Source organism: Lolium rigidum, chromosome 1 (genome assembly GCF_022539505.1).
Source record: "Lolium rigidum isolate FL_2022 chromosome 1, APGP_CSIRO_Lrig_0.1, whole genome shotgun sequence".
NCBI classification, from domain to species: domain Eukaryota; kingdom Viridiplantae; phylum Streptophyta; class Magnoliopsida; order Poales; family Poaceae; genus Lolium; species Lolium rigidum.
The window spans coordinates 30,280,863-30,297,497 of NC_061508.1; the positions used below are offsets into that span (position 1 = coordinate 30,280,863).

The 16,635-nt window shown below is 44.0% G+C and overlaps 2 protein-coding genes across 2 annotated transcripts; both read right to left on the reverse strand.

Annotated features, from left to right (window-relative positions):
* Nucleotides 1-4,803: 4,803 nt before the first annotated feature.
* LOC124706278 (obtusifoliol 14-alpha demethylase-like) lies at nucleotides 4,804-6,415 on the reverse strand. The gene is made up of 3 exons (XM_047237934.1): nucleotides 6,359-6,415; nucleotides 5,945-6,244; nucleotides 4,804-5,799 (listed from the first exon to the last, which is right to left on the reverse strand). Exons 1-3 carry the CDS (start codon nucleotides 6,413-6,415, stop codon nucleotides 4,804-4,806), a joined length of 1,353 nt encoding a protein of 450 aa, XP_047093890.1.
* A 3,073-nt stretch (nucleotides 6,416-9,488) lies between these two features.
* On the reverse strand, nucleotides 9,489-10,226 carry LOC124670509 (60S ribosomal protein L39). The gene is made up of 3 exons (XM_047207001.1): nucleotides 10,119-10,226; nucleotides 9,936-10,039; nucleotides 9,489-9,822 (listed from the first exon to the last, which is right to left on the reverse strand). Exons 1-3 carry the CDS (start codon nucleotides 10,119-10,121, stop codon nucleotides 9,774-9,776), a joined length of 156 nt encoding a protein of 51 aa, XP_047062957.1. The 5' UTR covers nucleotides 10,122-10,226; the 3' UTR covers nucleotides 9,489-9,773.
* Nucleotides 10,227-16,635: the final 6,409 nt, after the last annotated feature.

The following is a 16,635-nucleotide window of genomic DNA, read 5'->3' on the forward strand; positions in this document are numbered from 1 at the left end:
CAGTACTTCTTTGCGAAGGGGGATCGTTTCGGCTGGGTTATGTTTGCAGAGTATATAACTGTTAGTTATGTGCCTTCTTACCTATTCTGATTAGACGGATGTTGTAGCGTGTCTCTAGCTATTGGTTAGTATAAGCTTTGTTGCCGCTAAACTCCACCTTATAGCCGGACAATATATATTGCCCACTGGTGAGCACAGCTGGTCTAGTCTCGCATGTACGTGTCTTGGTACTTACCCTCGCCTTTTTGTTTCTCTTTTGTCTCCTACCCTTTTGTCAGCAACCCTTGGCCCGACTTTCATAGGTTTGAGATGACGACGTTAGCAAGGTTACCCATCCGGCTTGGTCTGGGTGGGGTTATGAACACCACTAGTTATCTTCATGACTCTTAGTCCCATTTGTATGTTGTTCATACTCGGACATATTTGATCTTCTGCATTATTTGGATATTTGTATTGTATAATTGTATCTTGACTCGTTGGAGTCGTTATTGTAATATATGTTTCTTGTGGGCTCTATTGTAAACCGGTTATAATATTACTACTCATGATAATTCCTCTGGTATCACGTGTGTGATTCATCGAGCACGTTGTGTCGGAGTGCATCTCAGAATAGATACGTGCGGATTTCGGTGGGATCGTTGGAAATCCTCATGGTACTGGTTCCGAGGCGTCACACATCCCCACATCCATTTCTCCACGTCCATAGCCATAGCCATCTACTTGTAATCTCAATCTCCTCTATTGTCGATATTGTAAGAGTATTTGTTGAATCTATTTGTACAATGTTTATGATCTTTGATCTTGTTATGAGTGAGTAGTACTCACGGGCTGCGGGCTCATGTGAAACCTCGTAGCGTTTATGTGCATCTTCTAACATGAGAATATTGTGTTGGGTATGAATAAGATTTTGTCCTTGTTTATTATCTCTTGCCTCAATCTAAATTCTTGTCAGATACCCAAGATCCGAGGATTGATCAAGGTAATGAGGGGTATGAGTGGTGCTTCAACCTCTAGATCGAAAGCTAGTGACAAAAGGGATTAGTAGAATAGAGAACATGATATCTACTTGGGATCATAGTAACGTCATCAAATGTAATATCTTGGTCTGGGGAGGTGTGCTAGTGGAACAAAAGTCTACAGTCGTAGTGGCTGACAAAAGTTGTACAGAATTAGGACGTATTGTCCATAATATTTTATCTTTATTTAAACATGGCGCATGTTGCGCTTATTATGATTTTTATCCCATATGTATTCGCAACTGCATGTGGATCCTAGGCCATGGTCTATCTTCATTCATTGATATACAACAAAACACCAAAAGATTAATCTGGAAGGTCCAGTAATAGAGAGATAACCAAACCCTCAAGGTCTCGACAAATAAAGTAACTTTAGACCAAGCAAATTCTTCCCAAAGTTCGATTAAACCTAATTTTTTTAGGGGAAAAGCTATTATACTGAATTCATAGTCCAGATCGAAGTTATCAGACCATGAATCCCACCTTTATTAACAAGGTTAGCGCACCAGCCATACATAGCATTCATCAGGAAAGCCGAGGAGGGAAGACTGTGAGGAGAGAGAGAGGGATCCACCTTATGACCCTGCAACACCATCACCCACTTGTTTTATCCTCGCTGGATCGAACATCTGGATCATGTCATCCGCGATGTAGGTGCTAGACGAACCATGTGGCAGTGCATCATTGATCCTCTTCTTCTAGCGATGATCCACCTACATCCCATTCGGAAAAGATACTTCTGGACGTAAGGGACCATCTTGATGTCCTCAACATGATCAACCCAGGATCTAGAAGTAAGAGCCCAAAATCCACAACGCTGAAGACGCTCATCCTTGGAATTCTGGAGGAAACATATTAAAGAAAAATTGATTAACTAATTCAATGTATCATGTATACGAATAAATATAACCATCAATGTTATTTTCTCTCTAGGTTAGTCTCTAGCGCGTTATACGATGATGCCATATACATATTAGCCATATGGGATATGGATATATTCAAATACCATACTGTTGTGTTTGGTTGCACTGAAACTAGGCATGGAATTGGAATTTGGGTCAAATTCCGCGCTTTCTGACGTTTGGACTGCGCACGGAATCTTCGCTCGGAATTGGGACAAATTTCCGCGCTCGGAATCCTGATGTGTAAAGAGCGGGCCAACAATTCCGAGCTCGCTCCCTCGGAAATGCACGGAAACGACCCAGCGAAGCGAAGCGATACGTCTCTCTCCTCACTTCTCCTCACTTTGCTTCTCTCCTCCCTTTCCGTCCCTTCCCTCCTCGCGAGCTCCTCTCCTCCCTTCCCGTCCTATCCAACTCCGGTGGCCCTCCCTCCCAGTCGCCCATCCCGCGCCTCCCCCTCGAGCTTCTCGTCTCTGCCCGCGGGAGATCGAGGCGGCGGTGGTCAGAATCACATCTAGGCGACGGCTACCAGGCAGAGCGTCGGGACGGCCGGATCTCCTCCAGGCGAGTCCCGGCGGCGGTGGCGCTGGTTGCAGGGGAGGACGGCGGCGGTTGCAAGGCCCGCGGTAGCGGTGGTTGTGGCACGGGCCCGCGGCGCCGGTTGCAGGGGAGGACGGCGGCGGTTGCAGGGCCCCGGTGGCGGTGGTTGGGGCACGGGCCCGCGGCCTCGGCGGCGCTGGTTGCAGGAAAGGAGGACGGCAGAGTTGCAGGGCCCCCCGGCGGCGGTGGTTGGGGCACGGGCCCGCGACCTTGGCGGCGCCGGTTGCAGGAGAGGAGAGCGGCGGAGTTGCAGGGCCCCTCCACCGCCGGCCACCGGCCACCAGCCACAAGCGACCGCCGGCCCCTTACGCACTCCACCGCCGGCCACAGGCTCACCGGCGGCTCCGCCTGCACTCTGATACGTCTCAAACGTATCTATAATTTCTTATGTTCCATGCTTGTTTTATGACAATACCTACATGTTTTGTTCACACTTTATGATGATTTTATGCGTTTTCCGGCACTAACCTATTAACGAGATGCCGAAGTGCCAGTCCCTGTTTTCTGTTGTTTTTGGTTTCAGAAATCTTACACAGGAAATATTCTCGGAATTGGACGAAATAAAGGCCCACGATCTTATATTTCCACGAAGCTTCCAGAACACCGAAGATGGACCAGAGGGGAGGCCCAGGGCCCCCACACATGGCGGCGGCGCGGCCAGAGGGGGGGCGCGCCCCCCTGGTGTGTGGGACCCCCAGACCCCTTCCGACTCCGACTCTTCGCCTATATAAGTCGTCGTGACCTAAATCTTCGACAACGATAAGCCACGATACAAGAAAAGTTCCAGAGCCGCCGCCATCGCGAAGCCAAGATTCGGGGGACAGAAGTCTCTATTCCGGCACGCCGCCGGGACGGGGAATTGCCCCCGGAGTCATCTCCATCGACACCACCGCCATCTTCATCGCCATCACTGTCTCCCATGATGAGGAGGGAGTAGTTCTCCCCTGAGGCTAAGGGCTGTACCATAGCTATGTGGTTCATCTCTCTCTTCCATGTGATCTTTATGTGATCATGAGCTTTGTGATCTAGTTGAATATCATCTATGTGCTACTCTAGTGATGTTATTAAAGTATTCTATTCCTCCTTCATGATGTAATGTTGACAGTGTGTGCATCATGTAGTACTTGGTATAAGCTATGATTGTGATCTCTTGTAGATTATGAAGTTAACTATTACTATGATAGTATTGATGCGATCTATTCCCCTTTCATAGCCTGACGGTGACAGTGTGCATGCTATGTTAGTACTCGGTATAATTGCAATGGTCTATTATGCACTCTAAGGTTACTTAAATATGAACACCGAATGTTGTGGAGCTTGTTAACTCCGGCTTGAGGGAGCTCTTGTAGCCCTACACAATGAATGGTGTTTGTCATCCAACAAGAGAGTGTAGAGAAAGTAGTATTTGTTTATTCAGTTATGTGATCAATGTTGAGAGTGTCCACTAGTGAAAATATAATCCCTAGGCGTCCAAATATCGAATCTCCGTTTATTTACTGTTCTACTGCATATTTACTTGATGCCATATTTTATTCAGATTGTTATTACCACTCATATTCATCCATATCACTTGTATTTCACTATCTTTTCGCCGAACTAGTGCACATATACATCTGACAAGTGTATTAGGTGTGTTGGGGACACAAGAGACTTCCTGTATCGTGATTGCAGGGTTGCTTGAGAGGGATATCTTTGACCTCTACCTCCTTGAGTTCGATAAACCTTGGGTGATTCACTTAAGGGAAACTTGTTGCTGTTCTACAAACCTCTGCTCTTGAAGGCCCAACAATGTCTACAGGAATAGAAGCGTGCGTAGACATCACACTCCACCTCCGGCCCCTCCCTTCCCTTGCGTTGACCAAAAAAAAAATACCACAAATTCGTTTTCATACTGTAGTCCAAACAGGATTAGGAATTTGTACCACCATTAGATTCCAAAGGCAAATTCTAAGCACACCCAAACAACAGATTTGGAATTTTAGTCCAATTCATTTCCATCTTGGATTTGGAATCTTTGCCCAATTCAATTTCAAGACCAAATTTTGTGCATCCAACACTTTCACTTATAGCCGTCTATGATACTACAGCTTATCCAATTGATATTCAAATGATTTCGATCATTAAAAGATACAACCATGAATCTTAATGATATAAGTGATACACCCATACAAAGTTACAAACACACACACACACACACACACACACACACACACACACATACATGCCGCTGCACTCATGCACATACTATATTATCAGTACCGTACTAAGTATACAACATGTGGTAACTAGCCTTGCAGTCGACGTCTCTTATAGCTGACCATCATACTTCCTTGAGGCTCCGGGATTAACTTATTCCAATCAGTTTTGGGATAAGGAGACAACAGTGTGAGATCAAAATTGTTTAGCAAATGGCTCCATATTATTTTAATTTGCATATAGGCATAGGCCTCCCCAACGCAAAGATGCCTTCCACCACCAAATGATGTGAAAGAGAATTTGCCACCAAGTATGTCCTCCTGTCTTGCCGGACCAAACCTATCTGGGTCATACAAGTGAGGATCCTTATAAACGTTAGGCATGTTATTGTTTTGCACTATAGGACTTGCGATAGTATGCTCTCTCGGAATGCCATACTCTTGGCCTTCTTTTGTCCGCACTGTGAAATGTTTATGTGCCTTGCGAAGCAACATTGGTGCTGGTGGGTTCATCCGAAGTGCCTCTTTGATACAACTATGCAGAGTATCCATCTCTAACAAGGCATCATATTCTATTTTACCCTTGTATTTCGTCATGATTTCCTTTTGCTCCTCAGATGCAGATGTTAAGAATTTTGCATGGCTGAGTAGGCAAGCTCCGGTCCAGGTAGTAGCATGAGAGCTTGTGTGCTTTCCACCAAAGATCAATCCAATTATCAATCCTGCTACCTCTGTCTCGGTTGTGGAGTGGCCGTCTTTATACTTGGAATCCATCAATTTCTGTAGCACGTCCTCCTCAACCCTGCTAGAGCTCTTCCGTGATCTCACAATTTCAGAGAGTAACTCTACTAGGTTGGCATGTGCCTTGTCACGCCTACGGTTTGCTGGGGTTGGGATGTATGGGAAGAAGACACTCATCAAGTTCACTCCGCTCTCGATATCACGAAACAGAGTATAGAACTCATCCAACATCTTCTCTCGAACCTCTTTTCCTAATAGACAGCGGCTTGATATCAACATGAGTAACTCTTCAAATTCATGTTTTAAGTCAACAATGCCTTCCTTGTCCCATTTGCTAAAGTAGCCCTACGAACAAAAACACATCGTTTCATAAGTTAAGTGCTCTGGACCGCAGGTAGTACTGAAAAACGAGACTACCACACAGCGATTCAAACTAACTAAATTTTAATGGAAATCACAGAGATAGGGGTGCCAAGAATATGCTACGTACCTCTACCTCTTGAAGCATGGGATCAAAATGTCTCCTCAACTTTGACTGCCTGAATGCGTCAACATAAAAACGAGCCTGCTCATTCCGAGTGGGGATATCAACACCGTAAGCAACCTCTCGTCCAAACATGGGCACAGTGAACTCAAGAAGATTACCATGGCTAATATCTGAATCCAATCCTTGAAAGAAATGAGCTGAGACCTCTGGTCCGATCAAGAGGGTTACATGATTTCCAAACAGACTAATTGTGAACACACTGCCATACTTGTTGTATAGAAAGTTTATCTTCGATGGAAGATCCTTTGAATAAAGGCTAGGCCAAAGTCTTAGTAAAGCAAAACAATTCACCACTGGTGGAAGTGGTTTCCCACTGGCTGAAGCAACGGCAATCTTTTGTTTTATAATCCTGAGTACGAGAGTGATGAGAACAAGAGCCACAGTGAACCACACGGCGCTACTTGTCATGTCCATGCGGTTATAAACTCCCAGCTATATCACCAACCAGAACGGTAATATGATTTGTACTGCAAGAGAAACGTGATTATCTTAGTTAGAAAATGTGTCCCTTCCTGTTACATTGATATCTAACGTTGTGTATGCAGTTTGAAGTAATAATGTGATAAGATGAACGACGGAGAATAGTGTGTGTTTTTTGTGTATTTCATAACTGTTTTTTGGGGCAAAGCTATTGCTACCGTTTAAAAAAAAAACGGTGTCCTTTGTTTCTGCAAGAACTACGAAACCAGATGTTAATTTCGCGCAAACTACTACTCAATTAGTTCATTAATATAAAACGTTTTAGCAAGCTAATTTAGTTTTCTGAAACATCTTATATTAGTGAAGATAGAAAGTATTAGAAGTTAAAGCTGCTCATTGGACCTGCACACACACAAGGCCACAAGGCGACTCTACTCGCAGGTGGTAAATTTTTTAACGGGGAGGGCCTACCGAGTCTAAGGCACGGAGAGAAAAAACCAAGCACAATCATACCTGGATACAGCTGCAGAATGAGAACGCATCAGAGGATTGTTATCGCGCAAGTTTCTTCCTAAACTCCATCTGATCACACAAAATTGTCTGTGTGTCACAGGCATATATAACAGAGATGGAGTAAGACTGTAGGAGTACCCGAGGAAGCGTAGATGGTTGAGGGGATGGCAATTGGCAACATCCAGGGCTCGTGGAAAAATCAGAGAGACGGCTAAGGAAACTAAGGGACGTTTGGATCTAGGCAATATAGCTGAGCTAAGCCTTGCTGTGGCATCTAAAAAAAAGCCTTGCCGTGGCAGGCTTAGCGTTTATAGCACGGTATAACTAACCTCACTTTTGGGGGAGAGCTAGGCGCAACAGGCTAGAAAAAACTCACCCACGTAGGATCAAGTACAGAGTGTGCATATGGTTTTGGTTGATTGTTTGAATATGTTATGTTAATTCGTTTATTACAAGCAGGCTGACTGTTTATAAAAGAGAATAGGTTGTGTTAATAATTCGTGTACACACGAGAGTATGCTCATCCCAGAACATAGACAATAACTGGCAAAACACGCTGGATTGTAGATTTTCAAAAGTTAATGGCGCACGAAGCAACAAACACATATACACACTCTGTCCTTTGTGGACCTCGACTATATACTGAACACAGGTGTGCATGGGATTGTTTCCGGGTTTTTTCACTCCCTCAGAAAGGCTCATTGGCCATGAAAAATCACTTCGGTCAGGTGTCTATTCCTTTCACGTTTTAAACTGGAAATCCTTCACAACCTACATGGGCTAAAAGAAAACTTGCAGCGCTAGTTGTGTAAAAAGTGTCAAGATTACTTCAGAACCTACATGGCAGCAATATACAACCCTGCCAATTCAAAATCAAAATAACAAAAGTTTGTTAGCGTATCCAAGAAAACGATATCCCATAGTCATCACACTTAGTTATGTCAACTAAAGTGTCATCAAGATTCCAGAGAATGTTGGAAATTGACACTAATAATATCAGATAGACCATGAGATATCCCATAGTCAGCACGCTTAGTTATGTCAACTAAAGTGTCATCAAGATTCCAGAGAATGTTGGAAATTGACACTAATAATATCAGATAGACTATGACATATCAGCCGAATGAAGCTGAACTGCTGCATAGTTGCTCAGTCAAAATTCTTAAGCCAAACAAACATGCGGTCAATCTGTATATAGCATGTTTCTAGATGTCTTACCTCCAATTGATAATTAATTAAGTTATATCTGCTGCAAAAAAGCCTGCAAATGTCCAAAACGTGAAGTACTGATACCCTGAGAAATGTAGAATTTCCTGGAACTACAAATGCAAATCACCAGAATCATGTGCATGTAGTAAATTACAGAGATTACGAACCATGGTACATGATATAACATGCCATGGATTATCAGAATATAAAATGTTACTACAATAGAGTAGCAATACAACTACTAGTGGATGAAGAGCAACGAAATGAAGTTCTAAACAGGATTAGCAAAGAGGTGCATAGTGTGCTGGTTAACCGAGATGAAACTGCTAAATAAAATTATAAAACACCCACATGGAAGGTATAGTTGCGTATGGTACTAGGTATGCACCAAGAAATTAGTAAATTACAATCTACGTAAAATAAAACAAGACAATCCCCTTACCTAGTACAGTTAAACAATCATATATCCAAATAGGAATTCAGGAAAAACAGACACTACAAGAAACCTGTTCATAAAACAGATAGTATAGTACAGGATTACAGTTGATATGACAATGCAGGTCAGACAAATTATTATAGAACCTAAGCAGAATAAAGTGGTTCTTTAACAAGTAAAATGAAGTGATTGCAGATTATGTACTGCGTAAATTTAAGAACGCACCCAAGACTATATTAGATATGCTTTACTGCAGCAGGCTGGAAATGTCAATAGAAGGCTTTTAAGTGAAACAAACATTTACCAACACGCTTCTCTAGATGTAATATAGTCTGCCTAAGTGCATTGATGTTTTTTACTACAAAAGCAAGATCACGTACAAAATATGAAGCTACCAATACCCAAATAAATTTACAGATTCCAGTAACAACACAAAATGAAGAATGTGTCACCAGTATACTAAGCACAATAGTCTAATGAAACTAAAGAAGTTCATACATACATATATAATCACAAACATACTATCGCAAATATAAATAAATATAGTGGTTGCTCATGGACATGGGCATAAAGAACAGTGGTGCATGCCCTCGCACAAATCCTTTCATAGGTGTTGCTAATTAGAGAAATAATGACATGCTGTATCTGTACAACCTAGGACAGAAACATGAAATGAAACTCCTATACGCAAAAAAAGAGAACCAAACAAGTAAACATGAAAGGTTGTAATTGTATGAAATAGTGGATACAGGCCAGGGAATTATACATAACTATAACAGGCTATCGAGAGATAAAGGGTCTGCCCAAACTGCAACAGATCAATCACTATCAAGCAACCAGTACTCGATCCTACATCACAAACAAGTAGAGGATAAAAACAGGACACAAGAAAAAGATTCATACAACACATAAACCAATCAAGCTAATAATGGATTTCAACTGATCAAGCCACTGCAACTCGGTTAACACCAAGAATCTAACAAGGATAGAAGTGGTTCCATAATCAGCATAATATGACGATATGCCAGGTGCGCTACAAGCAGCACCAACATAATCTCTTCAACACAAGTAAATTCTTAAAACAGGGAATCCGGAGCCACTTGCTAGCTTACAGAAACATCGAAATATGCGGCAACTCATAAACCCTAGATCCTTCTCCAAGCGGGAGCCTCCGGTGCCTCTCTCCTCCCCTGCTTAGAACCCGAGCTTGGTGCGGCGCCAGTGCCTGCGCTTCGCGTTGTACCTGAGACAGCAACAGAGAAACAGGAGTAGATCAGAGGAGCTTTCTCTCATCCAGAAATTCCTGGGGGGGCAACATCAAGCGAGCAGATCGAAGAGCACGGCGGCGAATCGTACCTGATGGTGTTGTCGGTCCGCATGCGGATCCAGTAGGGGATGGGGCGGTTCTGGCGCTGCTTCTTGGCCAGCTTCTGCTTGATCCGGAAGGTCTTGTGCGACGGCTACACGAGATGAGAAGCAACGGAACAAGTCAGCGGGAATCCAAGGAGAGAGAGAGAGAGAGCAAACGAAGGTGCGTACCATCTTGGCGGCGGGGACGAAGGCGGCGGCGGCGCGAGGAAACCCTGATCGGAGGAAGAGGAGAATGGAGGCCGCGATGAGTTGTTCTTAGAAGTACGGGATAGCTACTGCAACTGGGCCCGAGTCCAGTAACATAACTGGGCTGTCTTGGGTTGCCCTGGGCTGATACTGATATATCTCCACTCCGCACAGTTCTTTTACATCTAACCCTCAAAAAACAAATCTTTTACATCTCCTTCATAACTTGTTCTAAAATATATATCTCATTTGATAACAAAACAAATTCACAATAGGAGAAAAAAATACTTTCCCCTGACTAAGGTAGTAAGGTGGTACTTTGACAAACATGTCTTTTTGTTCCAATGCAGGTTATGTGGTGTAAAATTTATAATGATGTGTTCGTATTCGAACAAAGTTTTTTATTGTATAATTTTTGTGGCATAGTTCTCATATTTCATTGGTCAAATTGGTTGTCCAAGTTAGAGTATGCAAAACAAGGATGTCATTTTCTTAGAGGAGGGCTTTTGGCGATAGATATCGAAATGTGTCATGTGTAATGGTTTCAGGCTCCATGTCTGCTATGGTGTGGCCCCCGATATTAGTGAGCTAGTGGTGTCTTTGTTTTCCCTGCTTCGTCCTAACGTCTACTTGGTCTTCTCCTTTGATAGTATGTTGATGGGGCAATGGTTGAATGGCAATCCTTGTGAGGGGTTTGTGTTCGGTTTTATGTCATCATAACTGTTTTCTCGGTCATAGAGCATTCAACGGTCTAAGTTCATCACGTCTTGTTGTGGACAGATCACACAACTATTCAAAACCTATGAGGTTAGAAAGCTTGTGCATGTATGACATTCTGCGACTTTTTTTGTGGGTGCATGGAAGAGCATCGAGTTGGGATAACAGAGTTAGAGATGGTGACCTCAAGCTGCTTTAAGGTAACTTTATAGTCTTTCAATGTTCTATGTTGGTCGCTTGCTTTGCTTTCGTCGATCGAATGTACATCTCCAATTAAATATTACATCCATTCGAAAATGTAAGCCTTTTTAGAAAGCTATTTTAGCTTTCTTGAAAAAATTACATTTAGAAACGAAGGTAATAATAAAGTTAGATTGTTGGTCCAAAAAAGGTGGTACTTCAATTAGCAAAAAATAAAAGCATCACATCGTTGTGCATTTTAGTTCCTCTCCGCCAGTCAGAGATTGCCAAACGCATATGGGGGTCCTTAATGCTGACCCCTTTTTTAGAGTACTAAAGTCAACCTTATTACTGTTGTATGTTGTCACATTTAACAATAACACTTTGTATCAAGTATTTGAGTCGGTCTAAGATAAGTGACAGACCCTACTGTATGAACTGATCATTCCAAGTGGTCGTGGATGCCCCAATGATGAATAACTGAGTCTCCATTGTAGACGCCTTCATAGAATTTTTCCGACATAATTATAGTTGTGTTTTGGTGACTGTTTCACACATCCGAAAAGACACACTTCAGGAACTTTACCGAAGACGGGCCAAGGGATCGGCTCTACTCCAGGTTTCCTCGTGTGGAGGTCCAACAGAAGCCTCGAATCTTTGTGTTCTTCAGACAATCAGACATAAATATGTCTACTAGGAGTACAAGCCCAGAAGGTTATAAACCTTCTTGTTGGCATGTTGCCAAACGTGACTCAGCAGCATCACGTCTCCTGGGCAGCAGACAATATGTGGAGTAACATAATCAGAGATCAGAAATGAGAGATCAATTCTGCCCCTTATTTTACAAATTTTGCTGCTTAAGATACATGCATGCATGGCCATGGAGCTCTTTTGGAATCTTATTGGTCACTGTCATATCGTCTTACGAGTATGGGCATTAATCATGCTCACATGGGTTTTCGAGATGCTGTCTTGCTAATGATAGCCACTTGCTTAAGAAACTAGTCATGTTCTAGCGTAGTTCATGTGCCGGCTCGAGGTTGATGGACGCGTGGAAATGCCCTTGTTTGTATTGCACGATCGAGCCCGACAACCACACTTGCAAAATAGACCGGTTCTTGTTTTGACTATTCATTGATTGGTTTTAATTATGATCATCCACATATACATAGTCCTAGTTAGTACCTTTCTCGTATCATGTGATCCTCCAAAATCAAGTATTTTATGATCGTATATAGTCCTAGAAAAAAAGATTCTCAATTGAAATCTTTTCTTTTTTTCGAGAAACAGGGCCCTCAATTAAAATCATGTTCCTAACAACCATGAAACAAAACATATATACACCTAATATTATTCCCACTTGGAGAGGAACATTGCACTGCTTCCGTCAAGATTTGCATCGCATAGAGATGATGCTGTATGCCGACAACTCGCGTGCCTCGAGCTGCTAATTTAATCCCCTATGCATCTGGTCTGAGCTAGTTGCTGATCATCGTACTATCAAAAGGACATCAAATCGCCATGTCCTGATCGCTATCCATGCATGAAATGCGGATCACTATTATAAGCGATGGTTTTCGTTCTACTCCAGTATAAGCGATGGTTTTCGTTCTACTCCAGTATAAGCGATGGTTTTCGTTCTACTCCAGTATAAGCGATAGCTAACTATGCATTTGGGTAATTAACTTTGATCGCGCGGTTTCACATGAGTGAAGCAGAGAGGCCAGCAGGAGTGTGGATCTGTCAAAAGTATGGTCACTAGGATCGAGTTCAAATTAAACCGGGTTAACTATTTCTGCGGGTTAGTTGAAGGTGAGTCTAATTATCTTAGGAATTTTTTTAAAAGGGAAACGCAGCCTTTCTACATTGGGAAAAGGGATTTGCTACTTCTCACCTAGCTGAGAACTAAGTTCAAGCTTAGTCAGGTTTTACACCGTCTGATTTGCATCGTGATTCGTACATATCAGTTGCAAGTCGAGTTACAACTAGTTTTTTAGTTGCAAGTGAAGTTGCAACTGAGTTTTTTTTTAGTTGGAAATGCAACGGAGAACAATTATTCGGACTGTTAGATTTGCTTCGTGATCCATGCTAGCTATCAGTTGCAACATGAGTTGCAATTGAGTTTTGATGATCCAAATGAAAACAAAGTTAGTTCTCAGTCGACTGAAAAATAGTGACACCCTTGAAAAAATGCACACAATGTTTTTTTTTAAATGCACACTAGCTCATTTATTACATAGCTTCAGGTATCAAGTAATAAAGTTTACAATTTCATGGATCAATCAAAGCGGCTACATTAATCAATAATCAGAAAAACGAAAACAAGGAGCCTATGTGCATCTTGTTTTCTATAAGATTGCCGCGAGCCACCCTGTTTGAATATAGTCCCGACGACCACCATCTACTAAGTGCATCCAATATTCATATGTTCCCACTGCTCCACGGGAAGAAGTAAGGACATGTAGATCTAATAAGTAGCTTTGTAGATGATTGCACAAAAGTTGAAATATTTGTTTTGTTAAGACAACATCATTTCGACAATTTCAAGTTGCTCAAACAAAAGCACAAACTCCCACTCAGATCTGAGCTTTTACTTCATGTTTGGATTTCCGTTCCTAGGCCCAGTGCAACAATAGCCATCGGATCTCGCGACACATGGTGGGATGCCAACATCAACTTTTCGACTTGCCACATTTCCAGTTGACATTGGGTCGCGATGTGGACTGTTGTGCTATATTAGGGTCCATTCTTTTCTCCACAAAAGAAATGTTGCCCTTGACGTAGTTCAGGTCTACGTCAAAAACCATATCGATAAGCATACCACCGCAAATATGTTGGAAGTGCGTCTATGTAGGGAACTTTAAACAATGACACTTCCGTGATATGGCCAACAATATCGGTGTCAGGGGGTTAAACTATCTTCAACATCGTTGAACCGTGACACTTTCGTGATATCACGTAAAATATAATGAGTTGGTGAAAGCTCCATCTGCAATTGTCTATTTGGACTGAAGAACAAATATTTTCCTAGAGAAGAACACCAAAGAAGAGCTAAGTGGAGTCCTAGGATGCCACTAATTTTCTTTAAAGCCTTCAAAATGCTTTAAAAGGATTAAACTCTTTAAATTTGCAATATAGTTTTCCCCACAACGATTTCACCGTTGATTTCAAAATAGTATAGTTAATGTTTTCATTTAATACACTTCATGCTAAGTTATAATGTGTGCTGCATCGGGCAATATTGATTCGTAAATTTCATGCTACAAAGTTGAAGACAAAGATAGTAAGTACGCACAATTTGATTATTTTTAGAGCAACATAAAACATAATTTGTCCATTTTTTGCAAATTTGTGTATTTCTTTGTACTACCAATGGTGCATTTAGTAAAAAGATTGACATTTCTATGCCCCAAAAACAATAGCTTTTGTGGAACCCAGGACCCATCTTTGCGATGGCAGTTCGCCAGCGTCCTTTTTATCATAGGCATATTGACAATCTAACATGCTTGTCAGTTACAATATTACGTAGTGGAACCTAGGTTCATGAGTACCGGATAACTTGTCGGGCCCCAAATCTGTATTTCCCTGTCTCTAAAATTTTTAAACAAAATTTCTAAATGTAGAGGATACGCATATGTATATGTGTACTTTTTTTCATACTCAAATTTGAAAGTATAAAGTTTAGCTAAAAATGATAAGATCTGAATGAACAATGTGAAGAAAACTCCCCTCGCGACATGTTTGTAACTTAGGGATTGGTAAATTACCTAACTTAATCCAGGACTAAGTTATATCGTGTTCAGGAGTATCTATGTCCAGAAAATTTCCTTTATTGCTAATTGCCATGTTGTTTGGTGTGGCAAAAGAAACAATTTTTGAAGACATAGCAAATGGTGGCCTCTAACAATTTCCACCAAAAAACAATGTGTGTCTTGTCAGCAACCCAGCCAATAGATGCAACGCATGTGTTAGGTAGCGGCGCCCTTCGCTCTATCTTATTTCCCTGGAAATTTCTTTAGACCAGCGTTCACACATGATAACAATTATGATAAGCAAGTAATCAAAATATTAGAGAAAACTAATGATCCCAATGCTAGGCTACGGCTAGAGCAAGAGATGAAAAGAAAGAACAAAGCGAGACTTGCAGATAACTTAACATGTGTGGTGCCGATGAGTTCATCAGGAGGCAACACATGGCCGGCCGGGTACATGCACATCATCCCCTCAAACTCAAAGGAGCAAGCCATGCAATGCAAATGCAGTGCATGATCCCCATAAACCAGTCCTCCCGCCGTCACAATCCACAGCCAAAGATGACCACTCCCATGTCCCCCGTCCTCCATCACCTCTCATCGCATCGCTATTCAGTCACAGAGATCCATGGTGTTTCTGTGTACCCACAGACCCACAGTGCCACTGCCACAGGGATCTGGTCGCCATCAGGCCAAGATTTCGTGGTACCGTAGCAGGGATCTTCCCCAGCCCTGGCCGCGCATCTCCCCCGGATCCGGCCGCAGCGCCTAGTAGGGGCCTGAGGGCATCTCCAACCGGGCGACCCAAACGGACGGCCCAGCGCGTCCGTTTTGGGCCGTTTGCGTGGCCGAACGGACACCCGGACAGCGCCCCGCGTCCGCGTGTCCGTTTGGGTCGCACGCTGCGCCCAACGCGCGGACGCAACGCAAATGTAATAAAAAAAACATAAATGAAAATGAAAAATAAAAACAACAGCAAATAAATATAAACTATCGGTTAATTAAACTTAGCCCTATTTTGGGCAATTTTTACACAAAAGAAAGCCCTATATGGGCTTTAAACTAAAAAAAAAGAAAACCCTAGACGGGGTTTGCGAGCACGGTGGCCGCCGGCGATACTACCCCCAGTAGTACTCGTCGTCGTCGGCGTCGATGACGACGACGCCCCCCGGCGGCGACGCGCTGTTCCGGCTCGACACGCCGGAGGGCACTGGGGACTCCGGCCAGGGCTCCCACTGCGCCCTTTCCCAGGCGGAGCGCGGGTTCGGCGGGCTCGCCGGCCTGCGCAGCCGTGCCCTGCGCGCTGACTCCTGCCGGAGCTGCTCCTCCTCCGCCAGGCGCTCCTCCTCCGCCAGGCGCTCCTCCTCCGCCAGGCGCGCGGCCCGGCGCTCCTCCTCCCGGAGCGCCGCCTGACGCGTAGCCTCCTCCTGGCGGCGCGCCAGCTCGAGGAAGGCCCACGCCTCCGCGTCCTCCTGGGCCTTCCTGGCCGCCTCCTCCGGCGCGAGAGGTGCGCGGCGCCTCGGCGAGGTCCGGCCATTTGGCCGGCTCGTCGAGATCCTCGCTGCTCGCGGGACGCCGCGAGCGCCGCCCGCAGCTCCGGGTCGTCCTCCTCCACGGGGCTGCGGCTGCGGCTGCGGCCGTGGCCGGGGCGCGGGCTCGTTGATGTAGAGCCCGCCGGGGCGGCGGCCGGCCCGCCGCGCGGTGTGCGCGGGCCGCGCGCGAGGCCGCGCCGTCGCGGATGTGAAGCACGTGCGCCGGCGCGCATCGTGCTCCACCTCGAACCACAAGTCCCGGTTGGGACTTGCGTCGCCGTACGCGGGGTCCTCGCTGGAGGTCCGCCGGCGGCTGAG